Here is a 22,860-nt window from a genome sequence, read left to right on the forward strand (position 1 = left end):
GCCTATATTCGTATTTCCCTCCACTATAGGGTTCATTTTTTTTTCTTTTCTCCATATATTCTCTCAACAATCTTTCTCTGTTTACCTCGAACCTCTGCCCTTGTTTGAGCCCCATTTTTGTAAAGAAAATGAATTTTTGAATAGTGTATTGATGAAAAATATGTGGTTAAAAAATAAGGAAATTTTTTTTATTTGAGTATAATATTATTTTATTGAAAAATGTGTGGCTGAATAACGTCAAATTACTATTGGAAAATGTATTTTAGTTGAAAAATGGGGCTCAAGGGCACAGACTGACTTTTTGAGTGTGTAATGAGAATCGAAGTTAATAATGGAGTGGGAAAACCAACAAATTGTACAGCAACTTGCAGAGGAAGTTAATAATGGAGGAATTTTTGTGAAGGTGATGACAAATGAACAAATTGAAATCCTCCGCAAGCAGATCGCTGTTTACGCCTTCGTTTGTGAACAACTTGTCCATTACCACAAATCCCTCACTCTTCAACACAATCTTGAAGGTTTTTGATACAATTAAATTTCAATTTTGCATTAATTTAAATTTTTCTTTTCCTACTGATTTTATGCTACTTTACCATTTTCCAGTAATTAAACAATTAATTATGATCGTATATACGTATGATTTTCTATTTGTTTCCATGATCTCCTGTTCCGCCAGCTTTAAGTGAAAATTATTGCCGAAAAATATTCGTTACGTACATAGAACGGAAATGATTTTGATTTTGCGCTGCTTCACCATTTTAAATTTGGTCTAAGTGGTTAATTTTTTCATCGAGAAGTGCGACTTTCTTGCTTTATTATGGACCAATTATGAACTTGATCAATAAAACACATACATATATGTGCGTGTGTGTGTTTTTTATTGATCAAGTGCAACTTCAGATTCTTGAGCTTATATTCGATCAAGGGACTGGAACTCCAAGCAAGCAGAAAATCAAAGAGATAACATTTGAATTGTCCCAACATGGCCAAATTTCAGAGACTAATGCTTATAATTGGTTTCAAAACAGGCGTGCTCGATCAAAAAGGAAGCAACAGGCTGAACCACCAAATACTGCTGAACCAGAAGTGGAGACAGATGTTGAGTCCCCAAATGAGAATGAGACAGAGCCAGAGGATTTTCAGCCTCGGCACGCCCTGAGTTCAAGGACTGAAGATCTCAGTTACCAAAACCTCGACGCTAGTTCTGCAATGCATTCCATGGATCCACCACGAACAAAGGAAGCCTGAAAGCATGTTGCCTCCAGAAGGCAGTTTGAAGCATGGTGGGAGTTTTGGTCAAGTGTCTATGGGGACTAGGCCTGAGCGCGGGTTGGTTCGGTTTTAAAGAGAATCGAATCGAACAAATTTTTTTCGGGTATTTAGTAAATGGAACTGTTGGGTCCAAATATAATTATGGAACCGTTCGGGTTTGGTTCCGTTCTGTTCGGTTCCGTTCCGTTCCGTACTATAATTAAATTTTTTAATATTTATAACAATACTACATAAATACAACTAATGACATATTCAATCGTAGTTTTACAAAGGACATAATGGACACGATGTCAAAGCCCTTTGGCATGTGAAATCAACTACTTCCTTGCTCTAAAAATAAACAAGCAGCCTCACCCTCATACAGGAGGAGATGAACACCAAAACAATATTTCATGGATTCAATAAATCTAAGTTATGAATCCAAAAACAAATACTCAAATGGATTAAATCACACATAGGGAAGCTTACACACTACCTTGTTCAAAAGATCAACGGTCGGAGGTTGCGGTCGGAGCCCGGAGGTCATAGCTTTGGACTCGGAGTCAGTGGTTACTTCTATTTGGGTTTCGGAATGTCAGATGTGTTATGTCTATGTGATAATGTGTATAATTTATTAGGGTTATTTATTAGTAAGTTGGATCACTTAGATGTTGGGCTAAGAAATGAAAGAATAAAAATGGCACTTAAGCTAAAAATTAAAAAATTAAAAATGAAACAAATAATTAGACTAAAAAATTGGATTTAGAAATTAGTTGGATTGGGTCAAGCTAGCTAGACTAGGGCTTGAGTATTAATCAATCACCTAATTAGTTAATTTGTTTAGAAAAAATTAAAATAATTTGATTTATTAAATATAAAAAAAAATTTAGAAAAATTCGATTTTTCGGTTCTTGGTCTGGAACCGAGAATCGAACTGTACCTGTCGATTCTCAATTTAGATACCCGTTCGGGTATTTAACTTGAGAAGAACCGTCTAGTTCGGTTCAGAAGTTTTGCCCAACCTTAATGGGAATGTGTTATTAAATCCAGGTAACTATTCTTTAACCTATCATGTAATAACAATTTGAAAACCGGAAGTCAATTTTACTTGATATATGACAGTTATGTAGAAATGTTTTTATGTTTTTTTGTGTGTATATATGAAACTAAGACTACACAATGTTGTTTACAAATATCACAATTTCTCTAGTAAACTAGTTTGATATCAAATAACTACACGAGTTGGCCTTATTATGCATTAATACTGTTGGCAACTATAGGAGTTGACACATTTGACTTCTTTACCAAATTCCTCAGTGTTTTCTTTTCCTCTTTTGCATCACATTTTGGAAGGGACGCCATTTTTCTGATGCGTCGTCTTGCTTGGTGTGTTGTTAGATTGATTAGAGGTCTTTCCTCCTTTCTTCACATGACAATTGGGCCCAGAATTCAAAAAGTTACCACAATTCAATCTAAAGATTGTTTGAGTGATGCAAAGCAAATACTCATGTTATCTGAAGAGAATTTAGAGATAAAAAATGTTTGAGTAAGCATTAATCTAAAAGTAGTAGTTTGTTTATCAAAATGCTTTATAGTCATTTCTAGCTTAAAATGATCTGGCAAAAGCTAAAATTTAGTTCGTAATCCAGAGTGTCTTTTACGTTTGTATGTTGTGAGTGTATCAATGATATAGAGATGATTGATATCATGCCTCTGTTTGGTTTAGCTAAAAATTAGATTTTGATAAAAGTAAAAGAAAAGTCTGGTTGAAAAGTTGATAACAATTATGAATTCTATGAAATGTGTGATGAGTTTTTGAAAGTGGGATTAATATTTGTTTTGCTTTCTTTGAATGCGAAACTAGTGAATGCAGGAATCGACCAGATAATTGGAAAGATGGAAGTTCCAGGGGACTATAATTCTTACCTACAACCAGACAAATTCAACATGACTGGCTAACAACATATTTTCCTCGTAGTGACATTTCTTCTTGATCTTCGACACATTATTCTTGTAGCTCTGATTTCTGTCGTACAATTAGAGGCTTTTCAAGTAAAATGAGGTTTGATTTCATTCTCTGATCATTGATGATCTAGTCGGTTTTTCGTATTCTTGCTTTTCCTGTTTTGATATATTTTAACCATTTTTTCTGTTATCTACATTTGTTGTTCATGATGTTGTTACAAAAATCCTTTTTTGTGAAATTCATCAATTACAATCTTGGATTTTTTTTTAATTATTCCTTTTATCTTTTATTGAGACAATTTATCATCATAATGAAATAGATTTGTAACGTTGAAAACAATATAAAACAAGGTGTCTCTTTGTCAAAGAAAGCTTATTAAAAAATTCAAAATTGAATAATTTATTATCGTAATCTTTTAAAACTTCTATTTTATGTCAAGGACAATAAAAAGAAAATGGTTTATATATTCGAAATTCAAATAATAGCTCTCGAAAATGCTTATAATATTAGTTAGAACCAGTAGTTTGATTTTTGGGGAAATTAGTCACAATACTCTCAGCATGAAAAAAATTACATATAATGAAATGAATTAAACCTCACATAAATCGTAATTAATATGTCCTAACTAAAATCTCCAAACCTCAGCACCCTCATGAGAAATCTCCTCTCTCACGTCTCTCAACACAACATATGATTCTAGAACCAAAGAGATACCTCTGTCTTTGACATTTGTTGTCGTCTTCGACGCTCCATCCTCTTTGCCATCTTTCTCCGTCTCCTCTTCGAGGAGCTCTTTAACACCGAACCTCTAAAAGCTCCAAATTGCAGAAACCTTACCTTACTCTCTGACTCTGACTTGGACTTGGACTTCTACAAACCACCACCTGACTCAAACAAATGGTTGGAAAAAGTGAATTTAAGGGATTGAAGAAAAAAAGGGTTATTGAAGAAGGATCTTTAGAGAAGAATTTTTCTTTCTTCAAAGTTGTATAAACCTAAGGTAGCTAAGATTTTTCAGTGTTTTATCTTTTTTCTTGGTTTTTATTCAATTTTATGTTGTAATATATTCCATTTTTAGTTTTATGTGATTGGTTTTATGTGAATGGTAGATACCTACCTTACTTTGACTGGTTTTATATAATTATTTTTGCATTAAATTGCTCACTTTCAATTTTTTTTGTTTCTTCCCATACCGGTGGATCAGCACCTGTCGATAGAACATGGCTATCTGCACATACCACAATGCTAGTTGCGTTGTGGAAGCTGCAACATTGCCAATTGCGATAAAAATTTGTGGTGTTCGAGATCATGCCTTTAATCCTTTAATGTAGAGATTGATATGGTGATCCGTTTTAAGTGTTAGTAGTTCCCAGTATGATGAGTAGTTTTGGTAGCTAAACATTTATGGTAGATTATTGGTTGTCACAAGTTTCTACCTCAAATGGTATGTATATGAACAATCCCGAACAAAGCTTCCTTAATAATTGTAAAATGTCTAATATTGTCATTGTCTGTTATATTGTCATTTATTATCTAATTCAATACACAATGGTGGAGTGGTTGAATTTGTATAAAATGACATATTTTAAGGTTTTGATTGATGTTTTACCACTTTTTTGAGTGTTTGTCTTTTTTGAATAATGTTTGTCACTTTTTTATTTTATTTTATGTTGGTTTTTTGAAATTTCTATCATTTTTTTTTTGTTTGTTACTTTTTCAAAGTTCTATAACTTTCTTGAGTGACAAAACATGGGTTTTGATTGATGTTTTGTTATTTTTGTTTTATTTTTTTATCACTTTTTGAGCGTTTGTCATTTTTTTTAATATTGCTTATCATTTTTTTTTTAAATTTCTGTCACTTTTTTTGTTTATTACTTTTTTATTTGTCCTTTTTTGAGTGACAAACATAGGTTTTGATTGATATTTTATCACTTTTATGTGTTTATCATTTTTTTTGAGTGTTTGTCACTTTTTGGAATAGTGTTTGTCATTTTTTAAAAATTCTTGTCACTTCTTTTTTTTTTGGGACAAAAAGTTTTGATTGTTGTTTATGTCACTTTTTTGAGTGTGTTATTTTTCAGTGTTTATCACTTTCTTTAATAGTGTTTGTCATTCTCTTGAGTAACAAACATATGTTTTAATTGTTGTTTCGTCACATATTTTTAGTATATTTTTTAATTTTTTTTTCACTTTTTTGTACATATCACCCCATTTTTCTTTTTAAATGAGATTTAATAATCCCTCAACAATGTTGATTTAAAGGGAAAGTCACGTTACATTTTTCGAACAGGATAATAACGGATTTAAATGAAAAGTTTAGTCCCTTTATTGAACTAATTCTAAAAAATCACTATTCAAAAAAATTCAATTATTTCAAAATAATATAGCTTACAAATTAATTATGTGCCTATATGAGCAGCATTCTTCCTATATTTTAATAAAAAATTTGAATGTTGTATCAGTAATTTGCAACTAGTCCAATTCAATCGCTCCAAGCAGGATTGTGCATCCTGCGCAATTATTTGTCTATTTTCACCTTATTACACCCTCATATAGCAGTGAACATAATTGTAGCTCATTTATTTTGACCTTAAATTGCCAACTGCAAATCTTAGCCCCTCTCTAGAGGGCATTTTTTAATCACGTCTAATGAACTGAGGCACCTCAAAATTTGAGTTTCTCTTTTTTTTCCACCTCAAATCCCGAGGTGACCTTACCTCATTGGGTGAGACTGGCCATCGATGAGATGGCAGCTTCTCATTGGATGACCGTACCATGTAGGATGGTCCTATCCAAGTATTTTTTGTGAAAAAGAAATAAAAAGACAGAAAACTGAAAATAGCAATGGAGGTCCCTAATCTTTGACCAATTTTGAGTTTGGATCCCCATTCTTTAAGAATGGAGCATTTAAATCCTTATTCATTCAATTTAGTAAAACCCAAGTCCTTGATATACAATTTAATCCATTCCTTTGATTAAAAGTTCAAATTTTGTGTAAAAAATTTGTTCCGACCCACCATTTTTTAAACAATACGAGAATGGGGGATTTAAATGCTACATTTTGATGATCGAGCCCCTATTTGATGATAATTATTTGTGATAAACAATGTTTTGAATATAGATTTTTAAGAGAATATATGGTTAAATAATATGGAATAGTTTTGAGTTCACGTATATAATACTTTATCATGTGAATATCTAATTAAAAATAATTATTCAGAATTTTTTTTTCAAAATTTCTTATTATTTGGCCATTAAAATGAAAAATATGACCGTTATTCATCCCATCAAACTACCATATTTGAATTTTCACCGCTTGTGTGGGGCTCGTAACGACTATATTTTTCATTCTCATTCTTATATTAATGAGAAACAAACGGGTCCTAATTGTAAAACAAGGACTGAGATTGAAATTATATACTATTGCCTATTATTGTTATGATCCTCGAGAGAAATTTGTATCCTAGGAGAGGTGTATTCGATTGGGACTTTTGAAAACTTTAATGGATTTTTTTAAGTGATGATTTTTTGTGAATTTCGTGGATCTTTTAAAGATTTGTATGGAATTAGTGGAAATCTTTCGTAGACTTCTATTGATTTTCATTTTAAAATTTTATAGACTTTTGTGAAATTCAAAAGATTTTTGAAGATTTTCATTTGAAATAGAATTCACATGAATCTGGTATATATATATATATATGATTCAATATTATTAGTATAGTATACTTTTAAAAATAAATAAAAATCAATATATTTAAATTTAATTATAAATTTTTATAATTTAATAAAAAATAAATATTTTTCATAAAAAAATGAATGAAAAAAGGAAAAAACAATCATAAGAATCCAATTTAATTTTTTCATATAAAATAGAGATAAATAATAAGAGAGAGAAAGAAAAAAAAATAAAAAAAAAATAAATATCATGATTAATGAAAGTCAAATTTTAAGATATTATAAAAGTTTCTAGAAGTCATTAATATTTGAATATCTCAATATTTATAGAGACTTCTGAAAAATTTTAATTGAATACACCGTAACTTTTAGAGACATTTTAAATATCTATAAAAATCTTAGTTGTTGAATACACCATGAATTTTTGAGTCTTACAAAATTTCTATTGAATACCTCTAAACTTTTTAAATCACAAAAAATCATTAAAATTCTCAATTAAATACACCACCAAACTTTACGTAGAGACCCAAAAAAAAAAAAAAAACCTTGGACTGACAACGGTGACAAGAAGAAAAGTCATGTCTGAAAGAATCGGGTAATCAACGATTCCAAATCTACACTGGATACAACAAATCTTCTCTAAAGCTTCGAATCTTCGTTTTCGTGTACCATTGCTCAGATCAATTCTCAAGAGTTTAACGTTACTTCCCTTAATTTATCTTAAAAATCGAAAAATCGGTTCTTTGTTACAGCTTCAGAATCAATCGAATCATCGATGAGACGCCGGTCGGCGTTTCTCATTTTATGTGTTTTATGTTTATTGTTGGTGTATTCGGGCTCCACAGGAGATTCTTTTAAGCCCCATAATAGTGTCACTGGGAAAAAAATCAATGGAGTTTTTCAAGCCCCAGCTCGCCGGTCTCTGTTATCAGATACGAATACGATACAGTAAGCTTTCTTTCTGCCTGTGCATTTGTTATAGTGTATGAAATGTTGATCTTTTTTTGTTTATAGCCAATTTTCAGTTTATGATTAGAAATTATGAATTTTGGTGGGGTGTGTAGAATTAGGGTTTGTATAATTTTATATCAACAGTTCAACAAACAATTGCAATTTTGAAAAGTTTATGATATGTTACAAATCAGAATACTGTGCAATTTTTTCGTTTTGATTTTTAACTGCTGCTTGTAATTATACCAGTATTTATTTTTGCCTGTATCACTGAAACAATATCCTAAATACTTGTACGAGTGTATTTTATAGATCTGAGTCGTGCTTTAGAATTTCATTTTGATTGTGGTGTATTTTATAGATCTGAGTCGTGCTTTAGAATTTCATTTTGATTGTGCAATAAACCTCTTTGCCAAATCAGGGGAACTGAAATTGATACTGCATTAGTGGCTGGTTTGGATGGTACAATTTATTTATTGGAGCTTGGGTCTACAAAACCTCTCTGGTCATTTTCATCAGGACAAACAATTTACTCATCATATCAGGCCTCTGTTAATGATACAGAAAATGTATCAGGAATAGGAGGTGGTTACTTCATTGATTGTGGGGATGACTGGGAATTATATGCGCACAATAGCCTCGGGGGCAAACTGGTATGTTTAACTATTACTTAATCCTGCATTTTGCTGTAATTACTTAAAATTTAAGCAACAGCATCCATGTATTCCAAGCTAATAATCTGTGCTCTGAGTTAATAATTAAAGAGTTGTTGCTTGATAGTCCTGATTATTGACAACGATTTACTGACAATTGTCTTTAATAATTACTGAAACTGATGAACTCAGATAGAGATTGGTGTAAATTTCTTCTTAATATGGACTTAAGGTTGAGTAACTTTGATAATCTAGAATGTGTAGTATTGCTCTTACATTTCCTTACCATGTTGTTTAATATCACTAAGTTGTAATATATTATATATCACGTTGATCTCTGAACTCACTATGCTGGAGAATTTTGATTACTTACAGAACTCTTGTTGAAGTATTGCTTCTCATGTTCCTCTAAACAAGTATTTTTCAAAGTGGCCTTTGTTTCAAATTTTTAATGAAATTTGTTAACAATCCATGGGTGACGAGTAACATTGTTTTATTATTATTTGTTCTTTCTGCAGAACAATGAAAACTGTATTTATTCTCTGATAATTACATGAGTGACTGTTTTCTATCATTGGTGTCTCAGAGTTGTAATCTTCCTATTAATAATTGTGCTTTTGATCGGATACTAATTCGTGGTTCAGATGAGTGGTTGAATAACCTAAAATTCTATTTTGGTTTTTCTCACATTGTGAACACAAAAAGTACGCATGGAGCTGGTTTTATTTATTTTTAATTAAAAAAAAAATTGACGAATCAGATACTCTCTATTTTAGAACTGGTAGCCAAATGCTGAACATAATTTGGCATTTTGGTATTCTCTAGTTTTAGGTGAAAGATCTGTAATTGCGCTTTTGAGATTTTCATTATACTCCTTTAAAAACTTGTTGCTTAAGGCTGCATATATTGTTGATTTGATGCACTTCATAGCCAAAGGCTTCTCGTCATTTGATGAGTTTGCAATTACATTGATCAATAAATCTATCATCTCCCCAATTCCCTAACTGGAATGAGTTCTTGCTGACTAGCTTCCATGTAACTCAAAGTTCATGGGTTGATAGATCCCTTAAAAAATATATTCGTAGCTGAACTTGAATAATAGCATTTGATAACGATCTCATCCTTCGTATGCAAGATTTCAACCCTATAAATGATGTCATAGTAAACCCTTCTTGAAGGAAACACTTCTTTATTCTCCATAATCATAGTGATCCACACTCCCACCTTATTTAGGATCCTCGATCTAGATTGCTGATCTTTCCATTCTCAAACTAGGTGCTGGCCGCTACATGGTTCACATGGTGAATGTGTGCTCAAGTATATTTGAAGCTCATAATTCCCTACTTAGTTCACATGGTTAATGTGTGCTCGAGCGTATAAAAAGGTCATAATTCCCAACAAATGCAAAGCACAGTATATATTAGAAGATTCAGATAAGCATATTATATCAATTGCACACCTAGAAAAAGGAAAAAGTACAGAATGATTCTCATTGCTATGATTTGGTCAATCAGGTTCCTACTAATGCTATATATCCCCATTCCACCTTATTCTACTTATAAAAATCAATGTACAACCTTATTTCTTTGGCAGCGATTTCTTAAGTATATGTCTGCTCTTTTTTTATATTTTATTTTTGAAATAGTATATCTGCTGTCAAATTTCATTGCTTGACCATTTGATCTCAAACTGCGATTTCTTCTTTTTTGGCCCTTTTCACATTCACATTCTTAGTTATCACACTATTCATATATGTGATAAATTACATACATCATCCTCACTCTCAACTAATAGCACACAATTTTTTGTAGTTAAAATAGTTTAATTTAAGAGCTTGAGAGTATTACAAGAATTTGAAAACAGCTTTAACAAACTACTACAAATTAGAAGTACCATAGATAATAAGATGCATATTATAAAGTTTGACGTAACATTTAAACGATATCACTATTGCAGAATACAAAAAGATCCCTCTTTTTTTCACTATTTGAAAATTGTTTGAAAGGAAGCCTTAGATGGTAGTCCTAAGTAAATGAACATCACATGAATGTGCTAATATCTAAGCAAGGGTTGTTGGTGTACTACGTGGTGCAAACTTGAGGTTCTTCTATCACAATAAAACAAGGATATCATTTTAACATCCTTTCGTCATGTATTTAACAACATCAAATTTTATTTGTAGCTTTTGGTTTTTGATTATTTTCAAGTACTTGTTATGTTTTCAAGCTCTTGATGACATGCATAGTTACCCATACTTCAACCTGACTCTGGTTTTTTTTTGATTTGCTGCATGTGTGAGCCATTTAATATGTCAATTTTTGGACTATGTTTTATACTTGACATTGAGGCAAAAATGCTTACTTCATCTCATGTATAAACCAGATAGTATGATTTGTACGAGTATTGCGATACTTGAATTGTTCATTTATATGGAACAGAAAATCGTATCGAGCAATGAGATTTGTCAATTAGACTCGATATCCTCAGCGTCCTATTACTTCCTCACAAACAGACCTCAATCAATGGCAAATGGGTGGTTGATCTGAATATACCGTTGGTGTGATAACCGAAGAAAGGAGGTGTTCGATAATTCAGATTGCATGGAATAGGATTGTAGACCTATAATGGAACTTGATTGATAGACAAGCATTATTCAATTTCCTTTTATGTCTAGCTGGACAATATGCTTCATCTCAGTCACCCAAGTACTTCAAATATTATCACAAAAGCTGGCTCTTATATTTCACCAATAATTTAGCCATTAAATTGTAAACGAGGCATATGTGAATGCAAACAATACTGTAGTCCTTGCATAAAGTTGCAGAGTTTAGTTTAGGCTGTTGAGGTTGAGATATCATATGTTTTTAATGCAATTTACACAAGAATACAATCACATATACAGAGAAAAACTTCATAGTGTTATATGTACGTGCTTAAGTTCCTTTCTAGTAATTAATACCACAAGAGTTCTGTTGAAAAAGTTATTAATTATCACCTAGCAGAAATAATAAATTTTTGTCATGCATTTATTAGCAAAAACATGGATACAGAGTTTTCGATGGAGTATAGGGTCCATTTGGAATCTATAAAAGGCTCTATGCAGGAGGTTGAACTGTGGAAGGCAGATGGATATCCTTCACCTGTTTTGTTGAAGCTGATGAGGTTAATAAATGTCACAGAACACTTGTACCCTGAAAATGAACTTTTAAAGAATGCTCTACCCTTTTTACCCTGCTAACTGTTCTTTTCCCCCTTTTTTTAACTCCAATTGGAAAACAGGGATGTGATATGCGGACTTGTACATCTCCATGAACTGGGAATTGTGCATCGCGATTTGAAGCCGCAAAATGTGTTAATATTCAAAGATAGATCTTTTTGTGCAAAGCTTTCTGATATGGGAATTAGTAAACGTCTTATTGAAGACACATCCTCACTGGGGCATCATGCTACTGGTAATGCATTTGCATCTTGGTTCCTTTTGACTGGTTATTTTTGCGGATCTTATGATTGTATGTAGATCCTGAATGCAGCAACCTTCTTATCTTTCTTATTCCAATATCATCCTTACTGGTCACGTGTAAATATTTAGTCTAATACTCCAAAAGTTAACTTTTTCAAATTTTGGTTGGATAATTTAATGACCAGATATTTGGAAATGTATATGGCCTTCACCTGTCATATGGAATTGCCACTGGTTGCTTTTATTATTATGAAAAGTCATATGTTTCCTTTTGTTGATTGAATTATTGCAGGCTGTGGAAGTTCGGGATGGCAAGCTCCTGAACAGCTTCTTCGTCAGCGTCAAACAAGGGCAGTCGATGTGTTTAGTCTAGGTTGTGTTCTGTTTTTCTGCTTTACTGGTGGTAGACACCCTTTTGGTAGCCCTCTTGAACGTGACATCAATATCACAAAGAATAAAGTTGACCTTTTCCTGGTGGAACATATTCCGGAAGCTATTGATCTGCTTTTGCAATTATTAAATCCTAATGCTGAAATGAGGTAATGAACATTATGTTGAATTAAACTGCATCTTAATAATGTTTATCCCTTGAAGAAAAGGAAGTTTTTACCAGGAAAAAGTGTCTTGCATTCCATCAATCTGTTAGTAATACCTTTTGATCTCGTAGAAGGTTTTTCTGCAAAATGGACCAATTCCAATTTGTTTTAAACACTCTTATCGTAATTATTTGAAATTTAAGAAAAAGTACTTATTGGATCACTACATAGTTGTCTTATGATTTCATTTCAAGAATTAGCAAGATATGCCTGAAGAATCTAACTGCGTTGGATCTTCAAGTAGTTGTAACGATGGACTAAAAGGAGTTACGAAATGTAATTCGTGTCTAAGATTATTTCTAATGATATTTTCAAATTTCATCTTTTGATTACCATAAACTTTTTAAATTTCAGGCCAAAGGCGTCAGAGTTGCTTTACCATCCTTTATTTTGGAGTGCGGAGATGCGATTATCCTTCCTTCGTGACACAAGTGACAGGGTAGAATTGGAAGACAGAGAGACCGATCCTCTTCTATTAAAAGCTCTAGAAAGTACAGCCCCATTGGCTTTAGGTGCAAAGTGGGACGAAAAGATGGAATCTTCATTTCTTGATAACATCGGACGCTATAGACGTTATAAGTATGATAGTGTTCGTGACTTATTACGAGCCATGCGTAACAAGTTGAATCATTATCGAGAGCTTCCCACAGAAATGCAGGTACTTGTCAAGTTTTCTAAGCTTTCACGTTGATGTTTAAGCTCATATACTAGCATACTGCATGTGAATGTGTGCCAATTGGGTTTTTAGTAGCTATGAGATCTTTCATCTTTTATTAATACCACATGATGTTTACAAGTAATTAAAGTTACATTTGCGGTGTTACATTTCAGAAATTAATCGGATCGGTTCCCGAAGGATTTGATAGGTATTTTATGACTCGGTTCCCAAAATTATTGATCGAAGTCTACAAAGTCATGTACACACACTGTAGAGAAGAAGAATGGTTTCACAAGTACTTCAAAGGTACAACATTCTAGCTTCTTACATGTGTTTAGAAGATTTATGGTCCATCATATATACTGGGGATTTGTATATACTACTGGTGTGTACATACACATGTAATGCTAATGTAATGCATCGATGAACAATGATAATTATGTAAAATTTGTAACAGTCAGAAGTTATAATAATCTTATGTTGCTGCCTGATCGTGAATTTTTTTTTAGAAGACTTGGGCGAGGAATAATGTAGACTGAATTTGTGTACGATTTATGAAATATATAAGCAGACAGGAACATGAATCCACTTGAGAAAATCAGCCTACTTCCTAGATCTAAGACTAAAATTAAGGATTTCTCTCAACGACCTACCGATACAGAATCCTGAATTTATACAATATGCTCGTTGCATGGCATGGCATGGCATGGCATGTTTTATATGCAGTACTAAATATTTAGTGTTGCTGGGTTGCAAAATTAAGAAAATTTTCCCAGCTGTTGTGAACTCGACTTTAACACTAGCAAAATCATAGTTTTTAGATATTACTCAAGACACCTTTTAAAAGATCAATTCCTTCCGTTGACATGCTTCTCCTCTTTTTTGAGGTCGGAATCTCAATCTGAGGTGGAGGATCTGAAGAGAAACAGATCACGACTACAGTTAAATTATTATACGTATTGTGTTTGGTGGCCTCCCTGATGAGTGTTATGTTTCATCAGCGCCTTTCTTACAATCGTTACAGCACATCGGCTGCTAGTAACTTTCCCCGAGCTTTTCTATCTTGATTCATTGAGAGGTACAATTAAGTTTGTGATATTTTGACAGTTCGATTGCTCTTTTTCTTTTACCCAGCATTGCTCGAGAATACCCAGTATTAGCGATTATCATATCCTTGCATGATTCGAGGTGTATAGCTGCATATAATTAGTTACATGTAAATTATGAGATGTAACTTGAGAGCCACTCGAATCCTTACCTTCCTAGCATAAGAGCAATCAGAGCAGTGGTGCCGAATGAACGATCAAGAGATTTAGCATTTGCCAGCGCGTAAACAGCTTTCATAAAAGCATTCTTGACTGCGCTTTTTACCCTAGCCGAGAACTTGGTATCCTCGAGAACAAACTTGAGGATGTTCTTTCGAGTGAATACTGCAGCATCAAAGCCACCATGACCATCGAACACCTGAAAGCGAATAAGAATCTTAGTGAGCTGAAGATTGGCAACCATAATAGATTCTAAATATGAACAACCAAGGCAATCATACAATCTAGCTCTACTTGACTACACTATTTTCAGTGTATTGTGGTCAAGTATAATTATATGGAAATGCTGGTATTTACTTCCCTCTCCGAAAGAAGTCTTCGCTTCAATTCATAGTTTTGCTACAGAGTTGACAGACGAAAGAAATCTTTACGTGGCACAAAAAATGGAAACTTGTTAATACCCCATAGAATCCTCCAGGAGAAGTCCACACAAAACGTACTCGTCCCCCATGTATGGCTTCGGGCCCTTCTCAGAACAGCTTCCAGATCAAAAAAGGGGTACAAATGCAGAACTTTCCCCTGATGTCGACTTTAGACCAGTAATTTCAGTATAAAATTCAACGTATTCAAATTCAGTCAATCACTCAGATCAAGCATATTCGATATAGCTGGATCAAATGTGAGCAATTTAACATATAATTCGATAACGTGTTCTAAATATTTCCTTACATTCAATTGCAACACAGTCCTAAATCACAATCTAAATCCATAAATAAAATTCACATCCAACAATTGGATAGAATTAAGAACATCCCACTTCACTAAAGGCAAAATGTGAGATTTACTTGGGAAATTACTCACCGATTTGGAGGCATCTGCCAATGTGGGGCGGCTGATGCAATGGCGAATGACTAGAAATTTTCTCGGCCCCCGTTCTGCTTTTGCACAATTTTCATGGTCTATAATTGACACAATTTGATTCTTTTAGAAGATTCCATTTTCTAATTCATTGCCACAATCTCCATATATATATATATATATATATATATATATATATATATATATATATTGGTTTTCTGGGTTCTCTTTCTTCTATGCAGAGCACATGGGTAGCTGGATGATCGTTTCTTGATCTGAATTTCAAATTTCAAATTTCAAAAAGAAATCTCAAAAACACACAATAATATATGTTGCTAATCTGAAGAATGACAAATTAAGAGGAGAGAATAATAATAGGAAAGGAAGGGGCGTTTATGTGTACGGCTTTGAGCTTTGATGTCCATGTTTGTAGGGAAGGTGAGTTGCTTACACGTGGGAGTGGGCAGGTATTCTGGTACTCTAGTTGGACATTGTGATGGACTTGAACTCATTAAATAAAAATACAAATTAATTTGCGTATCAAGACATTTATAAGCTCTATGCCAGATATATCTCAGGTAACCCTTATCTTAAATCAAGCTTAGCATGGCCAGTTAACAGCTGGTATTTTGAGTTTCTGGTCTCTTATCTTGACAATGGTTTATTCTTTTTTTAGTATGGCAAAGTTGACATCCTCAATAGCACCAGCTCACTTAAAATGTTCAGCTATTGCGCAACATAGGTATACAATTGATCAGTCAATGACATAGGGTGTCAAATTTTCCATATTATGAGCCCAACAATTGAATATTCACAAATTGCAATGGTAGCGAATGTGCAAACGCCTACATTCTACTTGTATCCTTATCTGAGTAAGGTAGGTGATATGCATATTATATCTCTTATTCGGGCTTTTAAACTTGATCATTTATTGTTAAAGTGAACTGATAACTACTTAATTTAGTGTGAATATGTTAATGGTAGGAAAAACTCTAACTTGGAGGCAATTGGATAAGAAAAGCATTTTTGAACTTAATTAGAATTGATTTAGAGAAATTGAAAGATAAATCGGATGGCGCTTGATCAAATAGAAGAATTAAAAGAGCAACTGAAAGATATTTACGAGTTTCAGGAGCTAAATTTGACAATTGAAAATTTTGGGGATTTCATTGCAAACCTTTGAAACTTGCAATTGATAAGTTATAAAACACATAATTTTACATCATAGTTCATACACAATTGCTTGGATTGAAGAAGGAGATTGATCAAGGATCAATCGAAGAGCTTCAATGGTTTCAAGATTTCTTTCCAACTTCTTTCCACTCTTTAAATTCGGAGGATATCGTGTCTGTAAGGTCGAATTCCCAGCAATAATCAAGGTAAACTGGGCTCAGTTTCCACTATATGTCGACACCACCGCCGGTTGAGACAACACCCAAAACCACCGTCTTTGTTTCCACCTCCGATTGCTACAATATACTCATAAAGAGTTGGCCAAGGTGAAGAACAGTAGGTTGCCCACAAGAAACCACAAAGGTGATATAAAGAGGAGAAGCCGAGAATCAAAGTCACAGAGAGAGATGGATTATGCTTCATAGTGGAGGCGAAGAGAGGCCGAGAATATAACCCAAGTGAGTGACCAAAAAATGGTAAGTTAGGTTAGGTTTATTTAGTGGACCAAACAAGGCTCAACTTAAAGTAATGGGCTCCAAATTAATACCATAACCCTCCAAGGAAGTGGGACGAATCATGAGCAACACTATTAACAATATGTTGCTTCTAACGGTCCATAGGGATGTGGGTTGGGTTGTCTTGATAATTGTGTCGACATATAAATCAATCATATGGCCAAGGCCGATTGATAATAGATAAAATCGGGGTTACATCATAGCCCGAGGGGCCGTTTGACAACAAATTGTCTAACAACCTCCACCTTGGTGTCAAAGGACCTGCAAAAGAAAATGTCTCCCATTAGTGACACCTTTAATAGACAACCAATAAAATTGGAAATCATTTACCTGTACCAATGTTTAGAAGTTCTTTGCAACTTCTAAACTTTGCCCGTTGCAGTACCTTCGTCCCCATATCAGAAGGGTTGTAATAGGTGTGAACCTTTTCAAGTCTTACCACCTCTTGAGATACTATATCTCTAATGAAGTGGAGTCTAATATCAACGTGTTTAGTGCGCTCATGAAAAATGGGGTTCTTGCATAAATGTATAGATGACTGACTTTCAGAATACACTACCACATAATCATTCAAGACATATAGTTCAATAAGAAGGCCTCTAAGCCATACAGCTCCTTTAATAGCTTCAGTGGTAGTAATATATTCTGATTCTGTAGTGGATAATGCAACAATATGTTGTAACTGTGATTTCCAACTAACACATGAATTAGATAAGGTAAACACGTAAGACGAAGTACCATCCATATCTCCCGCGTAATCAGCATCTACAAAACCCTTTAATTTTATACCTTCTTTATTAGCACTAAATTTTAAACCTACGTCACTTGTATCCTTCAAGTACTTTAATAGTCACTTTGCCACTTCCTAATGTTTAGGGCCCGGATTAGCCATGTATCTACTGAGAGTACTAACAGTAAAACCTAAATCTGGTCTAGTGCAAACCATCAAATACATTATGGAACCAATCACATTAGAGTAAGGCACTCTACTCATGCATTCCACTTCACGCTCATTGCAAGGGGATTGTTCTTTCGACAAAATAAAATGATTAGCAAGAGGCAGCGTGACAGGTTTTCAATCACTCATATTAAATTTCTTCAATACTTTGGATATGTATGAAGACTGATGCAAAAACAAAACGGAATTTGACATATCTATTTCGATTTCAATACCTAAGATTCTCTTAGCCTTACCTAGGTCTTTCATATCAAATTCACCACTTAGTTTTACTTTTATGTTATTTATCCACTTAGAGGATGATCCAATCAAAAACATGTCATCTACATAGAACAACAAAAACAGATAATTATCATCAGTTTCATTGTGTTGAAAATACAAGCAGTGATCAAATTTACTTCTTTAGAACCCTATAGTGAGTACAAAGGAATCAAACCTCTTGTACCACTGTCCAGAAGATTGGTTTAACCCATACAAGGATCTTCTCAGAAAACACACATAATCAGATTTTGACTTATCCTTAAAATCTTTTGGTTGATTCATGAAGATTTGTTCATCAAACTTACTATGTAAAAAAGCAGTTTTTACATCAAGTTGTTCAAATTTCCAGTTAAAGTATGCAACCAATGCGAGCATGACCCTAATAGTGGTGTACTTAACAATTGGTGAGAAAATCTCATTATAATCAACGCCCTCCTTCTGTGTGTAGCCTTTAGCTACTAACCTAACTTTAAACCTTAGAGGTTCCGAGCTACTAGTATCTTCCTTAACCTTAAAGACCCATTTGCAATCAACAATCGATTTGTTCTTAGACCTAGGTACTAGCTCCCAAGTATGATTCTTTTTTAGAGAACTCATCTCTTCTTTCATTGCTTTAAGTCATTCATTAGATTGATCACTGCCTCTTACCTCTTCAAAGGTTTTTGGCTCTTTATCAGCTAGTTCTTCATAATTAGCCTAGGCTAAAGCTAATTCATATTCAAAATCGGTTCTCTCGTTTGTCTCCTCTCTCTATCCCTAACTAAGTTGTAGTTAGCTAAATTATTTTCTTCCTCATAGTGCTCTTCTATCACTACTTTGTTACTATTCTCCACCTCGGGTTCCTGAGCTTGAGTCTCCACCTCATTAGAAGCAGTAGGGGCAGGTGTACTGAACTTTCCTAACTCCACCTTAAACTGATTTCTCTCTTCACCTGGTTCAGCTTCACTTTCAGGTTTAGTTTCCCCTTTAATACACGGCATCTCATTCTCGTTAAACGTGACATCCCTACTTATGATGATCTTAACCCTTTTTTGGCTTCTATCCGATAACCTATAAACCCTTAACACCCTCAAGGTATCCTAGAAAGACACACTTCCTAGGTCTAGGTTCCAGCTTACCCTCACTTTGATGAGAAAAAGCTGTACAGCCAAAAGTTCTAAGCATTGAGTAATCACTCAGTTTACCCGACCATCTCTCATGTAGAGTGTCACCATTCAATGCAGCAGAAGGAGTCAGGTTAATCAAATAACAAGCAGTCATAACAGCCTCATCCCAAAATGACTTGGGAACACTAGAACTTATCATCATGCAACGTACTTTATCAAGTATGGTCCTATTCAACCTTTCGCTACCCCATTTTGCTGAGGAGTGTAAGGAATGGTCTTATGTCTAGTTATGTCGCTTTTTTTACACATACTATCAAATTCCTTATTGCAAAATTCTAGGCCGTTATTTGTCCTTAAAAATTTGACTTTCGGGTCGAGTAGTGATCCTAGTGAGTTTTATTGAGAGAACAAACCTGGTTCTTGCATTGCATCTGTGTGTAATCCTTTCTGCATGTATGTGGTCACTTAATTTTGTTGCAATGTTGATGTTACACTTTCAATATATTTGATGTGTGTAATTGGATGAATTAGAGTGACTTATTACTTTGTGTAATATGTTTACCTGCATAGTGGGTTAAATTTTGTGGCGTACTCTATTTGCTCTATGAGTGGTGTGAAAGTGTGGTAGTGAGAAGAAATTTGGGCAGCCATTTCTCTCATCTATCTTGTGAGCCAATGTGGTTAGTGAGATTATGTGAGCCAGCCATGTTAGAGTTACCTTCTTTATCTTTGTGAGTGTTGTGAAGTAACTGACTCTTTCTTCGATTTTTCTTTGTGAGTGCCATCTTCGCCATTTTCTTTGTGGATTTTTGGAGCTTTGGTGATTGGAGAACCTTTGTGGTCACCGAAAGGTGTTGTTTTGCCACAGTGAGTTTGTGATGCATTAGCAGTGAGTTGGATGTCTTTTGGTAAGGTGGAGTATAGATGCCTAAAGGTGCAATGGTGATATGCACGAGAGATGTGGAGTGTGACATTTAGATCATGAGTGGAGATGTGATCAAATGTGTAGAATCCTTTATCTGTGAAAGAGACCCTGATCAGGTGGAGTGTGAGAGAGGCACTTCTATCACTTCTATAAGGTGGAGTCCCATTATCCACGTAGGTTGGGAGAAGTGATGTGGAGATAGAGAATTATCCCGTGGACTTAGGATCTATTGTGACTTGCCAGTTAGACATGAGTTAAGTGATTGGTTTAGTGAGCCTTGTGGGCGATGGGAGGAGATATGTGTTTTCAAGGTGTGAGCAACACGGAATGGGATAGGATAAGTGTGGTGAGATCTTTTTTTAGGGTCATTTATGCATGTGTTGCGTATGTGGTTGACCGTGGTTTGATTAACTAGGTGTTAATCTGTAGTTCTGTGTGAACGTGATTTTGAAAAGATCTGTATGTGTTATCATATATATCTTCATCACATGATTGTTTGTTCATTGTGAATACTTGTTTCTACTTGGGTATTTTTTGATCTTAGCCCTAGTGAGTACATGGAGCAAGTATGGTATGTGTTTCGGTTCGAAACACGAGGTAAGGTCTGTTATTCCAAGCACAAGACCTCCAATTCAATAGTAGAAAGGTTAACCGGTTGACCTACTAGAGATGTTTGTTGTTAATATTAATTATCAAATATATAATCTAAAATTTCTATCTATTATCAGAAAAAAATTCTCCCCGGCTAATCCAGCTAGGTCGGCCACCACCTAAATCCATCCCTAGTAGCATATGACATATTAATCACCTCAGTAGTCACAGATTCTCGATCGATGACAAGTTACAAGACGCTGCTCTTCACATAGTAATTCTCCCAAGCACACATCCAATGAGGAAACAGAGTTATGATTTATCAAGCCAGCCCGTGCAGTCTCAAAATTCCAGTTGGAGCTTCATTAGAAATTGATCTCTTTAACTCTCGGTATGGACATCCTGGAGGGCTGCTAAGGCTTCTTTGGGAACTTTAGAGTAAACTATCCCAGAGTATTCACTCCACAAAATTTGAAATTCAGCATAGAACTGCTCAATAAAAAGATTAACTTGTTTGAAGTTGGAAATTTCTAATTCCAATTGAAACTTTCATGCGGTGTTGTCTTGATAATAAACACACCTGAGATAATCCCACATCTCCTTAGTAGTGAAAATGATCGAAATTATTCAGCATATGAGGTTCAATAGAACCTAGTAACCATGAGATAATGCATGCATCCTTAATTTCCCATTGATTAAGCTCATTTAAATCAGTAGGAGCGATAGATGAGCTATTTAAATGACCCCACAATTCTTTTCCTCTTACAAACATCATGAATTGAAATTCCCAGGTCGGAAAGTTCTCTCCATTAGATCGAACAATAGAATTTTCTCCAAACATAATGAATTGGAATAAAAGAAAACTCAAGAGGCTAAAATAGAAATTCAAGACCTGTACCAGAAAGAAATAAGAACCATGAACTGCTGATAGGTCCAATTCTAGATAACAGAAGCCAATTTAAGCAGCTCGAGTCTTCAAACGAGCCCAAGACAATAGAAACCCACTAGAAATAGCCCAATTCTTCAAACATTCCAACCCAATAACACCACAGCAAAGGAACAATCCAGCAGAAGAGCCTGTTGACACCAAAAAGATTCTGCAAAAACTTCCTTTCTACGCCATAGAAATCTGCAAATAGATCTATATCAACCCAAAAATCGCCAATAGAACCTTCCTTGAGATTTTTGGCAGCCAAAATTGAAGAACTTCAACAAAGAAACTCAGAAATCTATATACAAGGTAGCCCCTACAATCACTCGGGAATCATTTTATGCAAGATAAATGTTGAATTCTTGAATTAGAAACCTTAAATTAAACTCCATAAAAGGATAAGAACAAATACACTCCATGAAAGGAGGAAAACAAACCTCCATGAAAGGAGAGATTGAAATAAAATCCAATGATTTCTCAATGCATACAATGACTCTATTTTATAGAGAAAATGGTAGAGTAATTAACTAAAGTTCTAACTAATCAACAACCTAACTAACTAACATAACTAAACTAGCTAACTAACTAAACAGTTGGAGACAATGTAGAATCTAGAATCTTGTGAGTTGGCTGAGCTGGAAGGAAGATTTTGATGTCGTTGGTTGATCTATTGATGTTTAGTGCATGTATATTCTAATGCACCCCTTCAAGATGGACTATGGAGATAGAAAATAGTCCGCCTTGAAGATTAAGGAAAACCTTGTACAAGGGGCCAAGATTGGCAAAGTGTAGAAAGCCTTGTTGAATGGAACAGCTGATATCGAGGAAAACCTAATTCTAGCAAAAGTAGCTAATATCCTAAGAATGCTGAGCAAAGTCCTAAGAATACACGGAAATACTTTCCACTTTTTCAAGTAGATGTCTGGTGGCAATTAGACCAATTCTGAATTTTGGCTTCATTCCTTAACTCGATGATGTTAGAGAATCCAGAAGAAAATGAAGAGAAATTTTATTACAGAGAGTCAAGGATGAAGTGCAGCAGATGTTGTTGCGATGCACTAGATATA

The 22,860-nt window shown here is 34.2% G+C and overlaps 3 protein-coding genes and 1 pseudogene across 3 annotated transcripts; 3 read left to right on the forward strand and 1 right to left on the reverse strand.

The window, feature by feature from the left end:
• The first annotated feature begins 320 nt into the window (after window positions 1-320).
• Window positions 321-1,318, forward strand: LOC111373708 (WUSCHEL-related homeobox 14-like). Its single transcript, XM_022996285.1, has 2 exons — window positions 321-518; window positions 1,029-1,318. The coding sequence occupies exons 1-2, from the start codon at window positions 332-334 to the stop codon at window positions 1,157-1,159; spliced, it is 318 nt and encodes a 105-aa protein (XP_022852053.1). The 5' UTR covers window positions 321-331; the 3' UTR covers window positions 1,160-1,318.
• Window positions 1,319-7,427: 6,109 nt separating this feature from the next.
• LOC111373718 (serine/threonine-protein kinase/endoribonuclease IRE1b-like) lies at window positions 7,428-11,512 on the forward strand. Its single transcript, XM_022996292.1, has 2 exons — window positions 7,428-7,840; window positions 8,265-11,512. Exons 1-2 carry the CDS (start codon window positions 7,668-7,670, stop codon window positions 8,515-8,517), a joined length of 426 nt encoding a protein of 141 aa, XP_022852060.1. The 5' UTR covers window positions 7,428-7,667; the 3' UTR covers window positions 8,518-11,512.
• A 1-nt stretch (window position 11,513) lies between these two features.
• On the forward strand, window positions 11,514-13,698 carry LOC111373717 (serine/threonine-protein kinase/endoribonuclease IRE1a-like). The gene is made up of 5 exons (XM_022996291.1): window positions 11,514-11,658; window positions 11,776-11,948; window positions 12,249-12,495; window positions 12,907-13,210; window positions 13,384-13,698. Exons 1-5 carry the CDS (start codon window positions 11,537-11,539, stop codon window positions 13,528-13,530), a joined length of 993 nt encoding a protein of 330 aa, XP_022852059.1. The 5' UTR covers window positions 11,514-11,536; the 3' UTR covers window positions 13,531-13,698.
• Window positions 13,699-13,802: 104 nt separating this feature from the next.
• Window positions 13,803-17,766, reverse strand: LOC111373712 (annotated as a pseudogene).
• Window positions 17,767-22,860: the final 5,094 nt, after the last annotated feature.

This window comes from Olea europaea, unplaced genomic scaffold (genome assembly GCF_002742605.1).
Source record: "Olea europaea var. sylvestris unplaced genomic scaffold, O_europaea_v1 scaffold1156, whole genome shotgun sequence".
Classification (NCBI taxonomy): Eukaryota; Viridiplantae; Streptophyta; class Magnoliopsida; order Lamiales; family Oleaceae; genus Olea; species Olea europaea.

Coding starts and splice junctions, on each gene's coding strand:
- LOC111373717 (XM_022996291.1), top strand. CDS start 11,537: ATGGATACAGAGTTTTCGATGGAGTATAGGGTCCATTTGGAATCTATA. Junction 11,659..11,775: donor GTTTTGTTGAAGCTGATGAG/GTTAATAAATGT, acceptor ATTGGAAAACAG/GGATGTGATATGCGGACTTG. Junction 11,949..12,248: donor ACTGGGGCATCATGCTACTG/GTAATGCATTTG, acceptor GAATTATTGCAG/GCTGTGGAAGTTCGGGATGG.
- LOC111373708 (XM_022996285.1), top strand. CDS start 332: ATGGAGTGGGAAAACCAACAAATTGTACAGCAACTTGCAGAGGAAGTT. Junction 519..1,028: donor TCTTCAACACAATCTTGAAG/GTTTTTGATACA, acceptor GTTTCAAAACAG/GCGTGCTCGATCAAAAAGGA.
- LOC111373718 (XM_022996292.1), top strand. CDS start 7,668: ATGAGACGCCGGTCGGCGTTTCTCATTTTATGTGTTTTATGTTTATTG. Junction 7,841..8,264: donor TCAGATACGAATACGATACA/GTAAGCTTTCTT, acceptor TTGCCAAATCAG/GGGAACTGAAATTGATACTG.